We start from the raw sequence: 23,705 nt of genomic DNA, 5'->3' as shown, positions 1-23,705 counted from the left end.
GACCTTCTGAATTTACATTTGAAAGTTACTAACCTGATCATAGAGGCTGTCCAGTTTAATTCTTGCATTTTGCTGAAGTCCGAGTGCCCCAGTCTTTCGACAACCATATCGGAAGTAAGTTTGCCGCCGAATAAATCTTTTGCAGTTTCCATCTCAGGCGGTTCCTGGACAGAAGATGTTTCAAAAGTTAATGGGGCTGTACAAGATATGGGCAGAAAGAACACGATATCGAATCAGAAGACCCCGCAAACTGTACTGTCTGGTCCAACAAAGCTGAGGCATTCCCTTCTGATGTTAATGGTGCGTTCGGCTGGCTGGGGAACCCCAGCTCAATTTAATGTGCAACTGACTACTGCAAACAAAAACAAAAGGTCCCAATCCAGACTGAGAATGCATGCTGGCATCACAAACTTGCAAAGGGGCCATGGTTTTAGGACCACATTCACAGGACAGTTTTTTGACACATCCATTTGGGATTCCCCGGACCCAGCTTGCATTTCCTGCAATCACACAGCAGCTGCAGGGAACTGCATTTTTTAAAGTCCCCAGGAGCCCAAATCTGCTCTGAACTTCATCATGAGGAATGCTGAGGCTCCTCCCTTCCTCTCTGCAATAGCTACCCAAGTTGAAATGGCCCCAGCTGAAAATTTTCTGCATAACTTTGGAGCTGCACGTGGAGGATCTGGAGCGCATGCAGCTCCAAAAACGTAGCATGTCATGTAGCCCTTCGTGGCAGAGCTTCCACTTTGCATACAGAAGGTTCCTGGTTTGATCCCAGCATCTTTAGTTAAAGGATCTTGGGTAGCAGATGGTGGGAAAGACAACCCTTCTCTGAATGAGTGTGATGCAACAGAAGCCAGCTTTATATGTTCAAAAGTTCTTTAAGCATCTATCTGTACTGGCTGCGTTTCTCAGGATAGGCCCTGGAAACAGCTGGTACAATTTGCACTGCACCCCAGCTGTCAGAGAGCGCCATGTCAAAGGACATATCTGCACAGCAAACAGAGGACATTAGTGAAGAAAATTCCAGAAGGGCCGCTGTCGCTAGTCCACTGCAGCCAAAAGAAGCAGGAGTCTTGTGGTATTTAGACAAACACGCTTTTATTCTAGCATATTCTAGATTACGCATCTGACAAAACGACCTGTGAGTTCCATGAAATTTTATGCTAGGAAAAAAACCTTCTGTCTTTAAGGTGTTATAAGATGCTGCCCTATTGCCTTCCAACTAAAAGAGGTATTCACTCCTTTGCACAATGCTCATTGCAATATTTGGACAGGTATCACAGGAGGAGTGCTGCGTGTAGCAAACATACATCGCTTGAAATGTCAGCTCGAGTGCTTACTTGTGAGTAAATCAATTCACAGCAGGTACCTGGCTCGGCTTGCCTAGACCATCTGCTTGCCAAAAAGGGTTCCAGCTTGCCACGTCACTTTGCAGGTGGGATCCCTCCAAGCTGTTAGATCTATTTCCAAACCAACATCCCCGGCCTGCTGCTTGACTTGGCAACTTGAGACCGTTATTACTCACAAGATATTTCTGTGCTGAGCCTTGCAGCAAGGACTTGCAAACACAGAAGAAATGGTTTAAGAACTCACAGTCCATGATAAAGAAAGGCAGAAGTGTGTGTATGTCGGGGGGGTGGGGGTGGGGGAAGCATCAGGACCAGTATTGGGGTGGGCATTACTGAATAGCTGCCAGACTCCCACTGCCAATTCCTTACAGATCACCACGCATTACCAGCCAGGAATGCAACCTAATCCCTGCCTAATCTCAGCACTGGGCTATTTTCAGAGCACTGGTGTTCCCCTTTCCCTTGGTAGCAGTGGCAACTCCTCCTCTTCCTCCACATCTACCAGAGGCAGAGAGTATCGGATTACCATTTTCCCCAGGGGGACTTAAGGCAAACTCTCACCCTCAGTCTCCAAGCTTCACTTCAGTGATGACATCATTTCCAGTTGTCCCTGGAAGTGGCGTCACAATGCTCTAGGAATTCCTCAAATCTCTATGGTTTTTAATCACAGAGATCAGGAAATTCCTAGAGCATTGTGAAGTCATTTCCAGGTACAACCGGAAATGACATAGTGACTTTGCTCCCATTTTTTACTTCCATTGGACTGAAGATGGTGCCTGACAATCTTAAGAGGGTAGCTGGCAGCCACTGCTGTTGGCAGTTAATACAGCTTACTTGCTCATGCGCTTGAGTATGAGCAAGCGAAAAGGTCATTAGAAGAAGTCGTTCTGGAGTTTGGGTGGTCCGATATGGCTGTTCACAACTTTTTCCCCGATTTTAAGGCCACTGGAGCAGCAAGCAGGTGGGTGGATGATCAGTGGCAGAAAGTACCCTCTATCTGGCAGGTGTGGAGGGGGAGGGAAAGCCACCCCAGAAGGTGGCAATATGGCATCTTTTGTTTCTTTACTTCATTTATATCCCACTTTTCTCCCCAATGGGGATCCCAAGTGGCTTACTTACACCTTTCTCCTCTCCGCCATTTTATCTTCACCACAACCCTGTGAGGGAGGTTAGGCTGAGTGTGCAACTGGCCCAAGATCACCCAGTGAGGGGCAGAGAGGGGATTCGAACCCGGATCTCTCCGATCCTAGTCTCAGTCCAACATTAACTACTACACCATGTTGGCTGCCAGTGATCACACACCCCCTGCCCAAAGCGGGCTCTGCAGCAAAAGCCCCAGTTTGGGACTGGATGACGTTTGAGATTTCGGAGTTGCTGAATCAACACTGCTCGTGGCTTTGGTGGCACCTCTATACTTTCCACTATTTATTCATTTATTACTTCATTTATACCCCACCTCTCCCTCAGTGAGAACCCAAAGCAGCTTGCATCATTCTTCTCTCCTCCATTTCATCCTCACAACAACCCTGTGAGGTAGGTTAGGCTGAGACCGAGTGACTGGTCCAAGGTCACCCAGCAAGCGTCCCTGGAACAACAGGGAATTAAACCCTGGTTTCCCAAACCCAGATCCTAGTCTTATGCTCTAACCACTACATCACACTGGCTTTGTGTGTATCATCATATTTACTTCTAAGTTTAAGCAAAAGTAATGTAAGAGGAGGAAAACTCTCTTACCACTGCGACACCATCTAAGGCCTTTAGCGATGGGATATGGAAAATAACGAAGAGCCGGTAATTATCTTGCTTCCAAACGATTAGGTTTCCATACATGTCAAGGATAACCAGATTGTTCAGCCCCTAGGAAATAGCAAGATGGTCAACACTTTAATTAACCTGACCGTGTTAAGGACCAGAGAAATCCTGTAGTAATGGGATTATGGACTGAGATAATTAAACCCTCGACAAAGAGTTTATCTGCCCACATACCAGCAATCTTCATCTTTAGAGCTTCATTTCTCCCCGCTGATGAGCAGAGCAGGGCGGTGAAGAGGGGAGACTACGAGCATGAAATCTGCTCTTGATCTCCCTGTCCTGGGGCAATCTTGGGGCAAAGGAATGTTGGAATAATCCCTTACACTGCAACAGCTAGCCAACTGTGATTATACTTTTAATTTAAAAAATAGTAATACGTTGTCTTAATATTCGGGTTGCCATCCTCCAGGTGGGGCCTGGAAACCTCTCAGAATTGCAAATGGTCTCTAGGCTTACAGAGATCACTTCCAGTGGAGAAAATGGCTGATTTGGAGGGAGGACTCCAGGACATGGTATCTTGCTGAGACCACTTCCCTCCCCAAACCCATCATCCCAGGTTCCACCCTAAATCTCTGTGAATTTTACCAATCCAGAGTTTGCAACTAGAGATGGGCACGAACCAGAAAAAGCCGAACCATGTGGTTCATGGTTCGTCAAATTTCACGAACCACGAACCATGAACTTTCACGAACCTGCCCCTGGTTCGCGAACCGGTTTGTTTGGTTCGTGAAAACGTCACATCCAGGTCAGAAAATCATCACATCCGGGTCAGCAGAAGGTCACTTCCAGGCCAGCAGAAGTTCACTTCTGGGTCAGCAGAAGGTCTACAGGAAGTCCATCCCCTGTTGCCTAGGAAACTGATTGATTGGCACCAGGCTGTCTGCAGTGATGAACCAAAAAATGAACCAAACAAACCAGCCTAAAAGTTCATGGTGGTTCGTCAGAAATGGGATCTGATGTAACGTAGATTTACATACACTTAGCTTCTTTGCTATAATGTGACTTCTTATACTCAGTGTATTGTTTTCAATGTTAATATTGGCTGTTTGTTAAAACATCAAGGTTTTCATCTCTTCCATGTATTGCCCATTATGCTGTTGTTTAATTTGGTTATTTGTAGTTTTTGGAAAAAGTTATATAAAAATGCAAAATAAAAAGTAAAAAAAAAAAGAAAGAAATGGGATCTGATGGACCGCTGGTTCGCGAACCACATCGTTCTTAATTTTGGTTCGTATTTCGGTTCGTGCCCATCTCTATTTGCAACCCTGCTTTAAATAGTGCTTTTGAATGTTTCAAGTGTTTCATATACATTATCTCCGGAATCCTCATAGGACAAACTTAAAAGGTAGGTTTAGTGTTAGTATCCATAAACTACAGCTAAAGGACTGGGCTAAAGGCTTGTCTAATGCTTTCTATTGAGTTAATTATTATCTATTATCACTAAATTGGCTATGTTTATCATCATCATCATCATCATCATTATCATCTACTAAATTTCTATCCTCTGCTTCACAATGATAAACCCTTCCAGAAACATCTGCAAATCATTTTTGAATTCTGAATTTATCAAGATGTGGAAAGCATAGCTTAAAAACTACCCATGGAAAATACAATATACTAATATCATAAAACAGGCAACTGACAAGGAAGGGCAAAGCACAAAAAATGACATTCTGGTGGCATTATTTAAACTTTCCTTCAAATAAAAACAGCCTGGTAACACGATTAAAAAAGAAAAAAACAAATGGTTAACATCTCATTGACAAAGTAGGCATTGTATTTAGTACACTGGGGTTATTTAGGCCCCAATACCTTGGGTGTGCAGTTCTTAAATTTCTTTCTAATTACATGCAACATCGAGTGCCCTGTGGTGCAGAGTGGTAAGCTGCAGTACTGCAGTCCGAGCTCTGCTCACAACCTGAGTTCAATCCTGGCAGAAGCCGGGTTCAGATAGCTGGCTCAAGGTTGACTCAGCCTTCCATCCTTCCGAGGTCGGTAAAATGAATACCCAGTTTCCTGGGGGTAAAGTGTAGATGACTGGGGAAGGCAATGGCAAACCACCCCGTAACAAAAAATCTGCCAAGAAAATGTGCGATGTTCCCCGCATGGGTCAGTAATCACTCGGTGCTTATCTACTTCCAACATGGCCGAGCTGATTTCAATGCTCTTTTACAGAAACCTTCCAATTAAAAAAAATGAAATGGGAGTGGAAACTATCAACTCCCTTATAGCATGGGGATACATGCAAGTATGAAAAGCCACAGGAAGATAGGTGTGAGAGGCCCAAACAACACATTACCATTTGTAACATTTAGGCTGGACTGTTTGATGCCAACAGTCAGATGCCAAGCCACTGCACAACTTGTTTTTCAAGTGCCCAGGGCCTGATTCAGACTGGATCATGGTGCAAAGGATGACAACTCTTTCTCAGAATGTCTTTTCCCAACTTCGAAATGACTACACAGGGCTGCTATTTACCCTACCGGGAAAAACATACAAGAGACCTGTTTCTTTACCCCATAGGGCATATGGCAGCCCTGCAGACCCATTTCATGTTGGGAAAAGGGTGCAGGGAAGCAGGTTAAACTGCTTTCCTCCACAAGCCAGATTTCTGCACAGTTGCCATATACTGAGAAGATGTCCCTGGGGGCTCCAAACATGGAACATCTGCTCCTGAGCATTCTCTTCTGCACAGTCAAGGACCCTGTGCAACCCCCCCCCCCCCCCGAGGACACATGAAACGGCTGGGGCAATGGTGACAGCGACAGGGAAGGAAAGCTTTTCCATCCCAAATGCATCCACACAGTTTCCTTGAATGATCCTTTTCCAAGCTGTCAAAGGCATATTATTGTGGGGTTTCTAGGAGCAAACAAGACACACCAGAGGCCCACTATGACCAATTTGTTCAACACTGGTTGTTGTGGGTTTTCCGGGCTGTATTGCCGTGTCTTGGCATTGTAGTTCCTGACGTTTCGCCAGCAGCTGTGGCTGGCATCTTCAGAGGTGTAGCACCAAAAGACAGAGATCTCTCAGTGTCACAGGGACTCCAGGGACTCACATTTTAAAAACGGCGGGTCATTCAGCCCAGCTCTGAGCGCTGCGAGGGGTGGAGCTCCTGCCCTCCTTCTCATTCCATCTTTCCTAAAGGAAACAGCTGTATATGGGGCTGTTTGTCATAGAATCATAGTGCTGGAACAGACCCAAGGGTCATCTAGTCCAACCCCATGTACAATGCAGGAAATTCACAGCTACCACCTACTCCCCAGCGATCTCTACTCAATGCCCAGAGGAATAAAAAACATCTCCTGGACCCTTGGCCAATCTGGCCTGAAGGTAAATTCCTTCCTGACCCCCAAAGTGGCGGTTGGCATTACCCTGGGCACATAAGAAAGGGCCAAGAAAGCCTAGCACCGGCTCATCCCTTCCTGACCTCCATCTCACAATTGGCCCAAGTTCATACTGATTCATAAAACCAGCATTGCTGACAGATGGCCATCTGCTTAAAAACCTCTGAACAAGGAGAGCCCACCACCTCCCAAGGAAGCCTGTTCTACCGAGGAACCGCTCTAACCATCAGGAAGTTCTTCCTAATATTTAGACAACATTTATGTATGTATGTATGTATGTATGTATGTATGTATGTATATATGTATTACACTTCTAGACCGCCTTCCCTGTCAGACAGGCTCAGGGGTGGTATAACAACATACGACCTCTACATAAAAATTAAAAACAATAAAAACATTATAAAAACATTAAGACATTCTTCCATATACAATTAAAATTGGCAGATATAAATATTAAATACAGCACTTTTGATTTAATTTTAAGCCATTGGTTCTGGTGTGACCCTCTGAAGCAACAGAAAATAACTCTGCTCCATCCTTTCTTCGGGCGCCATGTGTTCTGGGATCATGTGATCAAGGACACACAGAGCCCGAGGAATGGGCAAACAGGCCCCTCTAAAGCCATTTCCACTAGGAGAAACAGCATAGGAGGAAAAGTGGAAGCCCTTCTTTGCCGTCATGGGCCACTCTGAGCCACGCTGAGCAACCTACCGTTTTTTAAACATGAATCCCCAGAGTAGTGTGAGTGTTAGATGGATCTGAGGACCCCGATAACAGCCTGTGTCCCCCGTATTGTTAAGATGCAGCTTTGGAGAAAAGTTTACCTTGAGATGATAGATCTCTTGGCTGGAGGACACGTAGTTGTTGCTTATGTAGAGTTCAATGAGTGCAGAGTTTTTTTGCAAACCCGCCAGCGATGTAATCCGGTTGTTCTCAAGGGAGAGATAGTGAAGGTGCAACAAGCTGTCAAAAACGTGTCTCTCCAGGCTGGTGAGATGGTTGTTGTTAGCACTCAATCGCATCAGTTTGGAGAGCTTTGAAATACCTGAGGAAGGGGAACACTGCTGAAACGCTGGGTAACTAAGCCTCTCTGCCACCACCGCAGGTCACTCAGCACATGTGCCTGGCACGGAGAAGGCAAATACATTACCCTCGAGGTTCGAGATGCAGTTCCCGTCCAACGTGAGCTCCTCCAGGTTAAGACAAGAATCCAGCCCTTCTATCCTGGTAAGGTTATTATTGCTAAATGACGCCCACCGCAAATTCTCCAGTTTTTCCAAATTGCAGATTTTGCTGAGATGTTGCCCGTCAAGATCTAATGCTGTGATCTGGAAGATAAATAAATAAATAAATAGAAGAAAAACACCTCCACGCAGCAGCCTAGCATTGCCATGTTGCAAGGAGAGGGGTACAGTGAAGTCTCACATTTCTGCCCACATGTAGGGTCATCCTAACTGGTTGTTGTTGCCTATTCTGGCTTGGGAAATTCCTGGAGATTTGGGGGTGGAACTTGGGAAGCAGGGTTTGGGAACGGGAGCTTAGCGGGAATGTGATACTATAAAGTCCAACCTCCAAAGCTGGCATTTCCTCCAGGGGAATTGATCTCTGGAGTCTGGAGGTCAACCGTAATTACAGGAGAACTCCAGCCCTCACCTAGAGGTTGGCAGCCCTATAACTGGCCTGGGGTCCCCGATGGGAAGGGTCTAACAAAAAGAACTTGAGACCTACCTAGCCAAAGGCAGTCACGCCTGTTAGCCCATCAAGGGTTCAGTCCTTCCAATTTGCCATATGCATGGGATTTTTGAATTTGAGATTTTAGACAACGTGATTTAAACCACATCACTTGTCCTACTCCGAATGTTAAAGGGCGAGTTTGTAGTATTTTGTCGCCATATGCGAATCACACCTGTTAACCCCTTGCACCCGGTGTTGGCTGAGTCTGAGCTGAACCAGAGGCAACACACAGTGACTTGACTCAGACTCGAGCTGGTTTTCATTTTCACGTTGACACAAGCGGGAGTAAGCAGCCAGCGTGGCTTCTCCCTTTTAGAAGATCACAAATGTGGATTTCCCCACCTCTTTTTATTTGGTTTTAACACACTGCAAGATAAAGCAATCCTGTCTTCAATTGAACTAGGAAATTATACAAATCCAGCTTGCCTAAAGACTTCCATAATCTGTTCACTGATGAAGAACTTTTTCAAAACAGAGTATCGCTGGCATTCCATCTTTGAGTATATGATTCATTTAAGACTGATGGGTGCTTAAGTCATGATTGATAGTTACTCATGTTATTTTATATTGTATTTAATAATAATAAAGTGCTGTTAATAACAACATTCAGTTCAATTTATATACCGCCCTTCAGGAAAACTTAATGCCACACTCAGAGCGGTTTACAAAGTGTGTTATTATTATCCTCACGACAATCACCCTGTGAGGTGGGTGGGGCTGAGAGAGCTCCGAGAGAGCTGTGACTGACTCAAGGTCACCCAGCTGGCTTCAAGCAGAGGAATAGGGATTCAAACCCGGATCTCTAGATTAGAGTCCTGCCGTTTTCAACCACTACACCAAACTGGCTCTAAGTTGCATCCCTTCATGGGGTTTTCAAGGCAAGGTGGTCTCTTATCCAAATACTAACAAGGGCTGACCCTGCTTAGCTTCTGATGTCTGATATGGTTGAGTGAGTCTGGGCTACTCAAGTTGCTATCCTGTATTTATATTGTGCATTTTTCTAACTGTACTCTCTCCTTTTCCTTTTGGATCAGACTTGTACAGTGGGAGCACAGATCCAACAGGTGGTGCTTGTCACGTTCTCTGCTACTGATGGTCATTGGGCGGCCCCCAAAACTTACCTGGCTGGAGGACTGGCCCTTCTCAGGGTGGATACCAAGTTTTTCTCTTTTATGCTTACAAAAAGATGACAGTCTATCTACTTCCTACGATTCCTGTTTGGCAGGCTGCAGAACTGAGGTTGAGACTTGCCAAAGGACATCCAGCGAATAAGCGATTTGAAACCGTTTCTCTGAAACCAATCAGAGAATCGCTCAAAGGTCCTTCTTTGCACCTCTTGGTGCGATGCTGTTTCCTTTCTACGTGGACACATTCTGTCCTGACATGAACCACCTTTGGTGCTGATGTCATACAGTGTAACGTTGACACCATCGGCCGAATTGTGGCTTCTCAGGGTAATTTCTGTAAATGCGCTTCTCTCAACGTACCAAGAGCAAAAACATGATGCTCCTCTGTGCAAATGTGTTCTCCTCTAGCTATGCTGCGCGCCATGCTACAAATTGAACTGACAGAGGAGCTTTTAACCTTTCCAGCTTGCCAGATTAACATGATTCCTGAAGATGGGTCACAACATAGGTTAAGACAGGTCTGAGTGCCTGAGGATCTCTCTGGACTGCATGGGTTTCTCTTATGATTTGCACTTGAAATGGCAGGTGGTCATTCAAGACAATGGGCGGCATCTGAAGGAAGATTGCCTGGGTGTATTGCTCCAAAATTAGCTGGACCAGTTTGGTCCCAAGAGAATAAAGAGCAGTTTTCCAGTGGCTCTAAACTAGGTGGACCACTGGCTGACAGACCATCTGCCGATTGCATATGCCCAGGGGTAATTTCGTAGGAAAAAGCTGGAGGAACTCATTAGCGTAACTCATTAGCATATGTCGCACCCCTTGCTATCACCGGAAGTGTGTCATTAGTATAACTGATTTGCATATGGCACACCCCCTGACATCACCTAGTCTGGCTGTTTTGGACCCAATTCTGGCCATTCAGGGCCGAAATTGAGCCCAAAATGGCAAAAAGGGGCTGAAAATGGCCGAAAAGTGGTCCAAAATGGCCAGGATTGGGCCATTGCTGAGCGGGAGAGTGATCCACCACCCGTCAGAGGCCTGGTCCGGGCTGTTTTGGGCCCAATCCAGGCTGAAACAGGCCCAAAATGGCTGACAGTCAAGTGGGTGGGGCCACCTGACATGTGACCTCTTTGGGGAACTACCGGAACTGCGTTCCTGTGCGTTCCCCCTCAAAATGAGCCCTGCTTATGCCAAAATTGCACCTGAGATGCTGAGAGGACCACACCCAAATTCTACAGAATTTTTTAAAGAATTTTTAAAAACTTCGATTTCCACCATGAGTTACTTGCTTCTTCTACAATTTATTTTATTCTCTCTAAAGCATGTCTTACCAAATAATCTTCCCTGCTTAATACTTATTTTCCATGGTTGTATATTTTATTATTTTATTTAAAACACATTTTTGTTGCTGCCTTTTCACCCAGTTCACCCAAGGCAGTGCATGATCAAAACATTAAAACAATGTGTGCGTGAGTGAAAACAACAAACCAATTCAACAAAACAAACATAAGCGCACACACATATTTTTGATATATGCACACATATAAAACAATAAAACCAAACATATACTCATAAACATGTACACGGGAAGGAAGGTCAATACGGGAACGCTGGCCTGAGAAGATCAATGCAAAACTGAATTATTCAAAGGGCTTTTTTACTCGGAGAGGACGGCTGTATTGTAGGAAGGGGGTCTCAAAGAGATGCTTCACTAACGAGGTAGTGACCACAGACTTCACCACTATGTTGCCTTCTGTCTTATCTGTTGCTTTACATATGTGCTCCTGAGTACTACCCGTTGCTTTAAGTTTGACCCTACAGAGTAGTTCCATGTTGTCGAATGGCAGTCCTAGAATTGCTTTTGCTCTGTTTCAGCATTTCTTCAACTCTGTATCAGATTTTTGCTAATGTTATATCTTTGTAAACTTGCATTAATTTACCCTATGGCATTGTTTATTGAAATGTCCTTGATATTGACTGTACTAATCTCACACTGTGTAATCTTGGTGAGAAAGGTGGACTATAAACGACAGAAAGAAAGAAAGAAAGAAAGAAAGAAAGAAAGAAAGAAAGAAAGAAAGAAAGAAAGAAAGAAAGAAAGAAAGAAAGAAAGAAAGAAAGAAAGAAAGAAAGAAAGAAAGAAAGAAAGAAAGAAAGAAAGAAAGAAAGAAAGAAAGAAAGAAAGAAAGAAATTGTCCTCACCCTTCCTGTCCTATTTCCCTTCCCCAGGGGTCATTTCGTAGAAAAAGAGCTGAAGGCACTCATTAGCACAACTCATTAGCATATGCCACACCCCTTGCCATAGCCGGAAGTGTGTCATTTGCATAACTGATCTGCATATGCCACACCCCCTGACATCACCTTTCCTAGCTGTTTTGGACCCAATCCTGGCCATTCAGGGCCGAAATTGGGCCCAAAATGGTCAGGATCGGGCCGCTGCTGAATGGGAGAGTGATCCACCACCCGTCAGAGGCCCAATCCAGGCTGAAACGGGCCCAAAATGGCCGAGAGTCAGGTGGGCAGGGCCACCTGCCATGTGACCTCTTTGGGGAACTGCCAGAACTGCGTTCCTGCACGTTCCCCCTCGAATTGAGCCCTGCCCTTCCCATCAGAAGGTCAGTGCAACCTATATGGGACAGCCCCATTTTATCTTCACAACAACCACCTTGTGAAGGAGGAAGATAGTCTGCTGCTGCTGAGAAAGAGACAGAACAGGCTCAAGGCCACCTAGGATATTTCACAGCTGAACAGGACTTAAAGCCAGGTGTCAGGAATAGTTACCACTTGGAACCTGAACACAAATTTAATATAGCAGCACCTTCCAGAAAGGAGGAAAATAGATGCTAAGACTCTAAGATCTGTAACTTTCAGAGAAAGAGTCTGACTTCACAGCTGAAGCCTGGCTGCTGAGCACAAGCAGAAGGCTAGCCTCAAGCTGCATGTGCTCCTTTTCCTCTGCCTAAAGGCTGAGGCCCACCATTCTTTGCAGGACCAAGAGGGCTCCATGCATGTCTGCGGCAGGCATTGAGAAAGCAAGGTGACAACAATGGGGAGGCTGGGTCAGAACACTGGTTCATCGAAGTCTTGTCTGCTAGGTAGGCAACATTTGTCCAAGGTCTCAGGCAGAGGGTCTTTCACATCACATGCTGCCTGGTCATTTTAATTGGAGATGCTAGGGGTTGAACCTGAGACCTTCTGCATGCAAAGCAGAGACTCTTTCACTGAGTCATGACCCCTCCACAAAGACCAGGCTGAATAGGAAAGGGAAGATGGCAAATGAGAGTGGGAAGAATGGCAAGTGAGAGTGGAAGGAACGGTAAGTGAGAGTGGAAGGAATGGGCACAGGTGAGAGAAAGAGTGATGTGGGGGGGGGGAGGGGAGATGCTAATGACCTCTCCCCTCACCTCTCCCCTTAGCCATCCCCCTGCAATTCCTTGTAGATCTCCATGGTTATATTTCCAGATTGCTTCTCCATGGAACCTGGCACAAATGCACGGTATCACCACCTAGGAATATCTGTGGACAGAATTCTCTGCCCACCCCCCAATACTACTGCAACATTTGCTATTATGGGTGGTGTTTACAGCATATTTTGCAGCACAGGAGAATGTATTCCCTCCTAAGGAATTCCAGAGGAATCCCGTAAGTGAAAGAAGACACCGACCACATGATGATCACAATGAAGGATAAGGGCAGGGAAGAGCTATCCTATTTTAAGAACGAGTGCACAATGTTCAATAAGGCTCCCCCTTACCAATGTAAACCAGTTGTTCTGAAGTATGTCCAGCTTCTTCTTGCTAAGCTGGCTCAGGATTTTGGCATGAGGCAATACACTAAGAATACGTATCGTCTCCGTATCTGTCCTTGAATGCTCCAGCAGAGCCACCTGTGAAAATGAAGTCACCCCATTTAAACGGTGAAACAAAAAATGGCCTCCACCCATAGCATCTGGGGCCCTGCTCCTAGCTCCACCCGACCCCTGCTTTGACATTCTTTCTGCTGTCATTAATTGATGGCCCTTTGTTGAAGAAAAACGGAGAACTGGCTTCTTAAGCTCTCCCTTGACTATTAACACTTAGTCTCTTCTGCACCAATAGAAGCAGCGATGGAAAACAGGTAATATAGAACCTCACCTCACTCAGGTTGCCAACCTCCTAAAATGGAGAACGGCTGCTGATGGCTTTTGAAACACATTGAATGCCTTGTTGTATTTGATCAAGCCTCATTAATAATAACTGCCTGGATGAAGAATATGATTTGAAACGGGATCATTTGCTGGCTTCCCGTCGCAGTTATTATCAAGAATTATCACCACTGGATTACTATAAAAGAGTCTCGTATAATATACATTGAACCATTCTTACTGAATAACCTTTAGATTTACTTGCACTTCCTAAAAAATATTTGAATACATGTAGTACTGTATATTATAGTTACTTGTTAAACAACATTTATTGTTAAGGATAGGCACTGGCACTTTGTTATTATATAGGAAGACTGAATATGTTTACTTGGCACTTTGTCTATGCTTTTGTTAAAGTGATATTGATTTTTTGTAAGATGCTTTGCCTTCTATACGTAACCAAGTTTATGTATATGTGCTACTTGATGAAAGATCTCCAATACTAAGGTTTTCTGTAATAGATTTGCATTAATAAGTTTTGACTGAGACATTACAAATCTATTTAGTCAGTCTATCACGGCTTGTTCTGTTTTTTGCTTTGGCTTTTTAACGTGATACTCTTGGGGGTTTTTGAACCTCCAGATGGGGCCCAGAGATCTCCTAGAATTACAACTGATCTCAAGACTACAGAGATTGGTTCCCCTAGAGAAAACAGCTGCTTTGAAGGCTGCATTCTATCACACTGAGGTCCCTCCCCTCCCCAAACCTTGCCCTCCCCAAGTTCCACCTCCAGAGCTCCAAGAATTTTCCCAAGCTGGGCCGTTTTCACACTACTTACCTTGCCTCGGAACGACCCGAAACATCGTGCAAAAAACGTGGAAGATTGCGTTTTCTTGCACGAGATTTGCACGACGTCGTGCAAATCTCACACGAGAAAACGCGATCTTCTGAGTTTTTTGCACAATGTTTCGGGTCGTTCCGAGGCAAGGTAAGTAGTGTGAAAACGGCCCTGGTGTTGGCAACCTTCCACCCTGATGCTGCTGCTGTTTCATACAACCAGCGCATCCCTAAGGCTTCTAGGCCTGCTGCCAGCCCTGCGCACTCTTACAAGTGATTGTGTGGAAACCACTAAACATCTACAGCACAAGTTGGCTTCCTGGAGTTCCATTTACAGGCCCCAAATTACACAGAAATGAATCACTTCTCCCAGTTTTTTAATTTTCTCATGCATACAGTGGAATGATGTGGGTGAACCCTCTTGAATGAATGATGGAAGCCACGGGACATGGATGAATTCCTTGGGAATAGCATGATCCCAAATAAGTGTGCTGTAGAACTGTCTCTTGCCAAAATGTGCTTCTGTGCTACAGGAAATGATGCTTTGCAGGGAGAATTCAGACTCTTAAAATCGCAGCAAGAGGAAATTCTACACTTGGAAGATTTCAAAGGGTCCCAACAACATACACTGGGCCAAGGAAAACGCTCGCAACCTGCCGAAGAACACCAAACCTGAGAGATTTTGGATTCTGCTATGAAATGAGCTGCAGCGGCAGCCTCATCCTCAGAAATTGGGACACCATCTAGATGACTTAGGGTCCTCAGCTGGCCGATCACACTCAACCGCACAGACGCTGGCTTGGGGGGAAAAAAGATGACAAAACAGAATTGTTCTTCTTTAGTATGGAACCGTTTGGTGGGGGAAATCGACTTTACAGCATGGGTTCCCCAGCAAAACTCCATCATGCCCCTTTACCGGTACAAGGCCGACAGCCAAACGACTCATTTTGATTTGTTACATCAGGGTTACTCGACCTGACTTTGAAGCAATCAGTAGTACGTCATGCCGATGAGAAGTAATTTCCTGAACTCACGGGGCCCTGGTTCGGATTGGGGGGTGGCTGATCTGAGTCAAGGCCCCACATGCTTGGAAAATGAGTTCCGAGCTACGTGACATGAGACTGACTGCTTCAGAGTCAAGTCGGGGAACCCCAACACAACATGTCCAAAATTGTAAATATTAGTAGCAACAGGGAGTGATGATAGTGGGTGGTGGCAACAACTGTAATTGTGGCATGATGCAATAGCAATCTTAGAGGTACAGGGTGCTAACAATAGTGACTTACAATGACTGCAAGTGGCAGTAGCATTAGTACTAAAATAATGACTTCCAAGTAGTAGAGGTACAATGGCAATGGTACTTGAAGGCATTGACGGTAAATGCTTTTACTCGATTGAAATATTAACTAGAACGATTTGAAGTTCAAAATAACTTTTCAATGAAATCAACAGATATATAGTAACAGCTAGTAGGATATAGTGGCTCGAGTGTCGGACTACGGTCTGAGCGACCCGGGTTCAAATCCTGCTCTGCCATGGAAGCTCAGTGAGTGACCGTGGACCAGTCACACACTAGCAGCCTAGCCTATTTCACAGTGTTGTTCAGAAGGGGAAAATGGAGGAGAACTGCTTTGGGTTCCTGTTAGGGAGAAAGGCAGGGTATAAATTACATTAAATAGTTGTGGTGGTAGTAGTAACAATGTTATTCAAGTTCAGCACAAAACAAAGAAAAAAAAACCTGAACCTTTCTGGGGAGAATATGTTCAGATTGAAACATACCTTATGCCACGGGTTATGCTTGATATTCAGATTGAGCACCGTGGGTGTGTGCCTCCGTAAAACATTAATTTCTTCCCATGTCTTTTTCAGCTGATTCCAGCTCAAATCCAAGTGCTTCAGTTTGTTGAGACCTCTAATGCCCTCCAGGGTGATCACGTGGTTGTGGCTGGCGTCAAAATATTCCAGATAGGGCTAAAATATAGTATCAAATAGGAGGACAAGTTTTTAAAAGACAGGAAATCATTGAGCATGCTGATAAGGCTTCCCTAAATAGGCATCAGTTCTGGCTAAGTTCCCTAGTGCAAGGGGGCTTCCTCGACAGTTCCCCAAGCCCTTCAAGAACATGCTGCACGTCACCTAGAGGTAGACAAGTAGAATAAGAAACTGGTTGTTTTTGTTGGCTTCTACAAGTGGTCCACTCTCAGAACTACTGAAGGAGGGCATTGGAAGAATTCTAGGACTGGATCAATGGCTCTTTGATTATGGAGAAATGTGGGAGCTTTTGAGTTACACAGAATTCCGCACAGTACACAGCTTTTGAGTTACACAGTATTCCAAGTGAACTAATGAAGGGCGCAGTCCAAAATTCTGTGCCCTCCTAAACCATTAGAAAATATGAAGCTGCCTTCTATTCAATCAGAGCCTTGGTCCATCAAGGATAGTACTGTCTACTCAGACAAAGCAGGGTCTTTCACATCACCTGCTACCTGGTCCTTTTAAGCAGATATGTTAGGGATTGAATTTTGGACCTTCTCCATGCCAAGTAGATGCATTACTCCTGAGCTATGGCCCCTCCACAAATCGACCTGGAAACCATAGATCTGTGTTTGTAGTTAGCTGCCTTGAGGGCCTCTTAAAAGCCAGAATGTGGCATATAAGGAAGACACAGAAATAAATAAATCATCCCTCAACTTCCTTCCAAAGTCCTTCTGGGGCGGGGGGTGTCAGTGCTTTTCACTGGCCACTGAAGATGTGATTGGCCATGCAGCTTTTTAAAAAATTACTTTGGCAGCAGCTAGCACTACTGCAAGAGGATCTTCACTGCACGACTGAAGGTTAGCTCTGTGTATGCAAGAGAATATTTCTTAAACTTCAAGTTCATTTTAAAAGGTATCCTGATAAGCAGAGCTTCTGCCTGAAATTCTGAAGAGTTACTATTACTACTATGCATATCCTCACTTCTCGACATTCTATGGTTGGCCCCGCCTCCTGCAGCAGCCATTCTGTTGTTGGCCCCGCCTCCTGAGGCAGCTGTTCTGTGGATGCGCCCACCACCCTGTGCTAGAATTCCAAAAGTGGCTGCGGCCTCAAAAAAGTTGGAGACTCCTTATTCTAGGAGAAATCATGGATGATTTTTCACGATTACGAGCTAAACATGGACATGTTTACCTTACCAGGTGATAAACATCGTCTAGGCAAGTTAATTCATTAAAACTGACAATCAGCTTCTGCAGCGCCGTGAGCTTGGATATCTCTCGTAGCTTGGTCACCCGGTTTCCATGCAAGTTCAGAACCTAACGTTAAAAACCGAGATTGTTTTGTTATTGACAGTTCTGGTGGGTCTCCGCAGTGCCCAAAAGAAGCCTAAAGGTGACAGAAGACATCCAAAAGTCTTGGGCAGAGATGTAACATTTCTGGAAACTTTCAAGACGTGATGGGGATTTTGGAAAACTGAAATTTTGGAAAGTTTATGTAACACTTATCAAATTTAATATGCATCATTTATAACTTAGCATGTAAAATTGTACTACTTGATGTGGGTATGGAATTTAAAGGTGTAAATAGTTTTCTAAAGGAAAATCATGAATATATTGACTTACACTATGTAATCCGCCTTCAATCTCAGTGAGAAAGGTGGATTATAATTAACATAAATAAAGACAGAAAGCACTACCTTGTGTACCTCATGTTACCTTAGCATGTTTATCTTAGTTTTTACCATCCAAGAGGCTAAAAACAGAAAACAAAAATTCTGTAGTTAAGGGAAAAAGCATGTTACCTGGACAGAAACAGACTCATACCCATGAGTGGACTAGCAGCACATTTGGATATCAAGTTAAAATTTACATCACCATACTTTTCAATTATATATATTTATATATATAAACTACAGCATAGTCTGGTTTATATTTAAAATATTGTATGTATTTAATATATATATAGCAATTATCATTTTCTAATTTTTCTAATGTAGTAGGTTGTCTTAAATACAAATCTTCATACTATGTATTTTTGCTCAAACCTTGACTTAAAAGCATTTCACCCATCCCATAAGAAAAAATATTTCATTCCCCACTGGAATTTCCATGTTTTTCACTGGAAAAATAGGGAGAGATTTCCTTCAGGGGAAAATGTGAGGAAATTCCTCCAGGGATATAAAACTCTTCTCTCTGCTTTAAATTTTCTGCGCCCCCCCCCAGGCCTTCATATCTCTAGCAACAGCCCAGTATTATTTATTTATTTACTTACTTACTTTATATCCCACTTCCCCCTCCAGCAGAGATCCAAAGTGGTTTACATAATGCTCCTCCCTTCTATTTTATCCTCACAACAACCCTTTGAGGTAGTTTCAGGTAGGTAGCCACGTTGGCCTGTAATAGACCAGGAGGTTTTGAGTCCAGTCGCATCTTAGAGACCAACTAGTTTTTCCAAGTTCCGGTAACCTTTATTGGCATAATAAAAGCGTCGAGAAAGCAATGGCAGTAGCAATACGGTATAATTTGCCAATTTGTTGAAATAAGGACAGAATAAATTACAGGTGGTTGTAACCCTAACTACTAATAAAAATGAAGAGCAACCATAAAACTTCCTCCCCAGGAACCCAACCAAAAAACACAGGTATCACAGTAAAGCGTCTCCCTCCTGCTTCCCCCCTCCCTCTCCCTCCCTCTCCCCTTTACCAATTTTTTTCCTTTTCTCTCAGCCTCAGCACATTTGCCAGGAATTCTGCCACCTGCTCAATGATTTCAGGAGATCTGTCTGCTAACAAGAACTCCACCTCTCTATCAGTCATTATCATAAAGGTTTGAAAGAGAGGGCTAATCAGTCGTGAGCGCAGCTGGGTAAACTGTGGGCAGAATAAGAATGTGTGCTGAATGGAGTCAGGTTCACGGTGGTGACACCTGCAAAATCTTGCCTCATAGGGAATCCCCTTGTATCTGCCGGTGACCACGGCTGAGGGAAATATATTAAGTCTGGCCAGCATGAAAGCTCTACGTTGAGAGGGAATTGCTAGAGTCCAAGTATTTCAAGTGTCAAGGCTCCCTTCTTCAGATACAAAAGAAGCAATAAACACTCTTAAATGTCATCAAAGCCTAGATAAATAAAAGCTTTTTCTGTCTGGCACCTAGACCTGAAAAGAGTATGCTCAGGGACAGAGTTCTATAAACATAGGCCCCGAAAGATGAAACCCTGTTTCTGGTGTCCATCTACTTTACTATACATACTTGGGTACAGAGGACAACATTTGTATACAGATGGACTCAAAGGCTGTTAAATGAAAGAGGAGCAACATGTGATGCATCTATGCGAAGCCCAAGTTATAAACAGTGACTACTCACAACAGTAGAAACCAAAGATCCCACAGTCTTCTTAGCTTTTCTGTGCAAGAGTAAAATGCTATCTTGACTAAAGCCCAAACGAATTTCCTGATAAATTCAAGTTTAGCTATTTTACATTTCCCTCTTTTCCAGGAAGAATGGCACCCACTAGCTTTAGAAAACCGCTGGCAGTAAAAGTAGCAGAACAGAAATCCATTAAATGGCAGCAAAAAACCAAACAAATTGGAGTCAAAGCAGCAATAAAAACAGAATAAGCAGTCAACAATAAGCAGTGCAAACGACGATTGCATATTAACTGTTTGTCAAGTTTAGATTGAACTTTTCTTCCCAGTCTTTACCCATTTCTCAATCGCTGACAGTGCCCTATCTCAAAAAAAGGGGGGGGGAACCTCTCTCAGACTTCTGGTGGTCTTGCAAAACACGTTATCTTGTTTGTATGCAAGTTTATATTGTTTTGAGAGCCAGTGTAGCATGGTGTTGGATTAGGATTGGCAAAATCTAGGTTTAAATCCCCCCCTGACCCCGTAGGGTTTTCAGCGTAAGAGGTGAACAGAGGTGGTTTGCCATTGTCTGTTTTTGTGTTGCAACGCTGGACTTCCGTGGAGGTCTCCCATCCAAGTACTAACTAGGACCGAGTCTGCTTAGCTTCCAGGATCTGATGAGAACGGGCTTGCCTGGGCCTCCCAGGTCAGAGCATTCTCCATCTAGACTTAATGTTTCTTATTTATTTATATTATTTATAGTCCTCCTTTCTCACTGAGACGGATTACACAGTGTAAGTAACGGCAGTCAGTATGATGGGACTTCCAATAAGCAGTGTAATAGGATCAGGACTGCAGAAATTAAACCAAGTAAAAATCTGGAACAAGCTGAAAATCAAACATAAGTATTAACATGGCATATAAAGGGATGCAGAAATTACATAGTAGAGTAATACATTCTGTGAATACAGTACATACTATACTCAGTAGTCTGCTGTCCCTCCACTTTTAATTCTTCGTGAATTATTCTGTTATAATAAAGACTTATTATCTTTGTAAAAATACCCTCCTGAATAATTCAGTTTAATCTAACTCACAGGGCTGTTGCATGGATAAAGTAGGTAGACAAGAGAACCACATATTTTTATTTTATTTTACTTCATTTATACTCCCCCTTTCTCCCCCAATGGAGACCCAAAGAGGCTTATGCGATTCTCCTCTCTTCCATTTTATCCTCACAACAACCTTGTGAAGTAGGTTAGGCTAAGTGTGTGTGACTGGGCCAAGGTCACTCAGAAAGCTTCCACGGCAGAGTGGGGATTTGAACCTGAGCTCCCTGGAGGAAGAGCAGGCTACCAAACAAAACTGATTTGGCCGTCACAAACTCACTGTTATCTGATTGTAGATGTTGGCCCCAGCAACCGTCAGGATGGTTTTTTCATCCAAGCAGACAATTTTGGGCTTCGGCTTCACGATGGGTTCCATGTTCAAAACCTGGTCGTCACATTGCAGATCCCGAGACAGAATGAAGCCCGCCGAATTCCTCCTTCCTTCCTCTGCAACCACATTGCTGAGCGAGGTGAACAGAGTCTCCATTTTGACCTATGTGACAGATTCAGCCGCTTGCTCGTTCACGGCTTCTTACACCTCCCTTTTATTTTTAAACTTTTAAAAAAGGCCAAAACTCCCAACAGGGTAACCTTTCATAGGGTCAACATTCTGGAATTATGCTGCTGGGAAAAGTCCCTTATGACTCAGCTCAGGCAGACGAGTTAAGTAGGGTTGCCAGCCTCCAGGAGGGACCGGAATCCTCTCAGAATTAGAACTGATCTCCAGACTAGAGAGGTCACTTCCAATGGAGAAAATGGCTGCTTTGGAAGGTGGATGGCATAACACCCCTGCTGAGCTCCGTCCCCTCCCCAAACCCTCCCAGGTATCACCCCCCCCCAAAAAAATCTCCAAGAATTTCCAAAGCTAGAGCTGGCAACCCTAGATATGAGCAACTCAAGTGCACAGCCAATTCCTATAAGTGAAAAAAGAGGGTGGATTCTGAAGGCGTTCGTAGCCATTAAAACTTCCGGTGTGGCCAGTCTAATAACCTAAGCTAGCTTTTCTGGGAGACGTACAGTTCTGGCATAAAACGAGATGCATGGTGAACTCTCGCCCTGAGATGCGTTTTCTTCCCTCGGCTCCCCAAAGGGCAGATGGGCAGCTTCCTTGCAAATGGGGAACACCTCGTTAGTTAGTATCTGCACACATCCCACCCTTCCCTCTGTATAACGGGGAGGGCGGTTTAGAAATGTAATATAATAAATAAATTAATAAATAAGGCAGGACTGAATAGGTCTACCTTTCACCTCTTTGGTGCCTTTGGTCAAACAGAGGCTTTTTGAAGCACCACAAAAACCTCTAAATAGAGGGGATGAGCATCTTCACCTTTACTGTGCCACCTTCAGCCCCCTGAAAAACTGATTGCCTGTCTTTATCCTTGGAAACCAACACCATTCCTCACTTTTTGCTTCGAAAGATACAATGCTCCCTCTCCTCCCCCCCCCTTCTCCATTCTGTTTGCCAAGAGTAGCCATGCTGCCTCGGCAGCACTGGAGCTCGTATTATAAGCGCCGTCCAAGGCGGAAACTGTCCTGTTTCCAACGTGTGAACGTGTAGAGCCCTTGGCACCCAACGCACCACTAGGAAAGAGGAAAGTGACGTACCAAAGTGACGAACTCAAACTCGACAACGTACTCTGGCAACACCAGGTCGGGATCGAACACAAACCACTCACACTGCCGGAGGCTGCAGTCACAGTTCCGGAACTGCTGGGAAGAACAGGCTTCTGGTGCAAAAGGAAAAGGGACAAGAAAGAATGTTGATTCTCTGGTCCGTCTGTCCTGGATGGTTTTATCTCGCCTTTCCTCCATGGAGTTCAGAGTGGCATAAACAGGTTGCCCTAATCCTCACAACCCTGGGAGGTAGGCTAGGATAAAAGAGAATGACTTCATGGCAGTGTGGGGGATTTGAATTCAAGTCTTTCACATTCTAGTCTGTCACTCTAACCCAGGAGTTCCCAGCCTTTTTGATTTTGTGGGCACCTTTGGAATTCTATGATGACGAAGACGACAACAACAATGTCCGACTTACATACTGCCCTTCAGGACAACTTAATGCCCACTCAGAGCAGTTTACAAAGTGTGTTATTATTATCCCCACAACAAACACCCTGTGAGGTGGGTGGGGCTGAGAGAGCTCCAGAGAACTGTGACTAGCCCAAGGTCACCCAGCTGGCTTCAAGTGGAGGAGTGGGGAATCAAAACCGGCTCTCCAGATTAAAGTCCTGCTGCTCTTAACCACTACACCAAACTGGCTCTCACAGTGTCAATTCTGACACAGATTGGTAGACGCAATGACAAAATGGCTGCCACAAGAGATGGCGCCAACTACAAAATGGCAGAAGTTACACAAACTGTTAGACGGGAAGCTGAGTTTTAAAAGAGATCAGAAGGCTTTGTTAATTTCCCCTCTCTATAGAGCCAGGGAGATGGCTGCTCAGAAGGTTTATTTCCTCTTTGCCTCTTAGAAGGGGAGGTGAAACTGACAGAGCTTTTGGGAGGCAAAGAGGAAATTAACAAACCCTCTGAGCAGCGATCTCCTTGGCTCTGTAGAGAGGGGAAATTGACAGAGCCTTCCGATCTCTTTTAAAACTCAGCTTCCTGACTAACATTGCGACTCCCTTCACGTGCTCCTCCTCGTGTAATTCATCTCTTGCAGCTTAGCTCTCAATAAAGGCAGCTTCATGATCTTCCCAGTCAGCTCATGGAAGACACAATGGAAACAAAACCTTGTTTGCAGCCAATGCTGAGCACCAATTTGCCTTTTGCAGATTTGTAGGCGCCCTGGTTTTACATCTTGGCTCTCCATTACAGCTGCAAGACCAGGACGCCTACATTTCCCATCAAAATTTGAGGGAAGCTGACAAGTGTCCAAACCTGTGTCAGGAGTCACTTGTAGCTTGGCTCTCAGTCCATCAGAAAAGAGAAACTTGGTTGACGGATT

The 23,705-nt window shown here is 44.4% G+C and overlaps 1 protein-coding gene across 1 annotated transcript in view; it reads right to left on the bottom strand.

Moving 5' to 3' along the window:
* The window catches only part of LRRC9 (leucine rich repeat containing 9), a 77,096-nt gene that overhangs the window by 26,740 nt on the left and 26,651 nt on the right, over window positions 1-23,705 (bottom strand). The window contains exons 14-24 of the mRNA XM_054971950.1: window positions 22,790-22,801; window positions 22,367-22,485; window positions 21,042-21,254; window positions 17,506-17,625; window positions 16,112-16,303; window positions 15,005-15,130; window positions 13,127-13,258; window positions 7,662-7,839; window positions 7,336-7,556; window positions 3,087-3,209; window positions 34-164 (exon numbers count right to left, since the gene is read on the bottom strand). Coding sequence (XP_054827925.1) covers window positions 34-164; window positions 3,087-3,209; window positions 7,336-7,556; window positions 7,662-7,839; window positions 13,127-13,258; window positions 15,005-15,130; window positions 16,112-16,303; window positions 17,506-17,625; window positions 21,042-21,254; window positions 22,367-22,485; window positions 22,790-22,801 — 1,567 coding nt within the window. The remainder of the gene's footprint in view (window positions 1-33; window positions 165-3,086; window positions 3,210-7,335; window positions 7,557-7,661; window positions 7,840-13,126; window positions 13,259-15,004; window positions 15,131-16,111; window positions 16,304-17,505; window positions 17,626-21,041; window positions 21,255-22,366; window positions 22,486-22,789; window positions 22,802-23,705) is intronic.

This window comes from Eublepharis macularius, chromosome 2 (assembly GCF_028583425.1).
Source record: "Eublepharis macularius isolate TG4126 chromosome 2, MPM_Emac_v1.0, whole genome shotgun sequence".
NCBI classification, from domain to species: domain Eukaryota; kingdom Metazoa; phylum Chordata; class Lepidosauria; order Squamata; family Eublepharidae; genus Eublepharis; species Eublepharis macularius.
The sequence above is the reverse complement of the archived record's forward strand: the minus strand, read 5'-3'. Positions and strand labels throughout refer to the sequence as shown.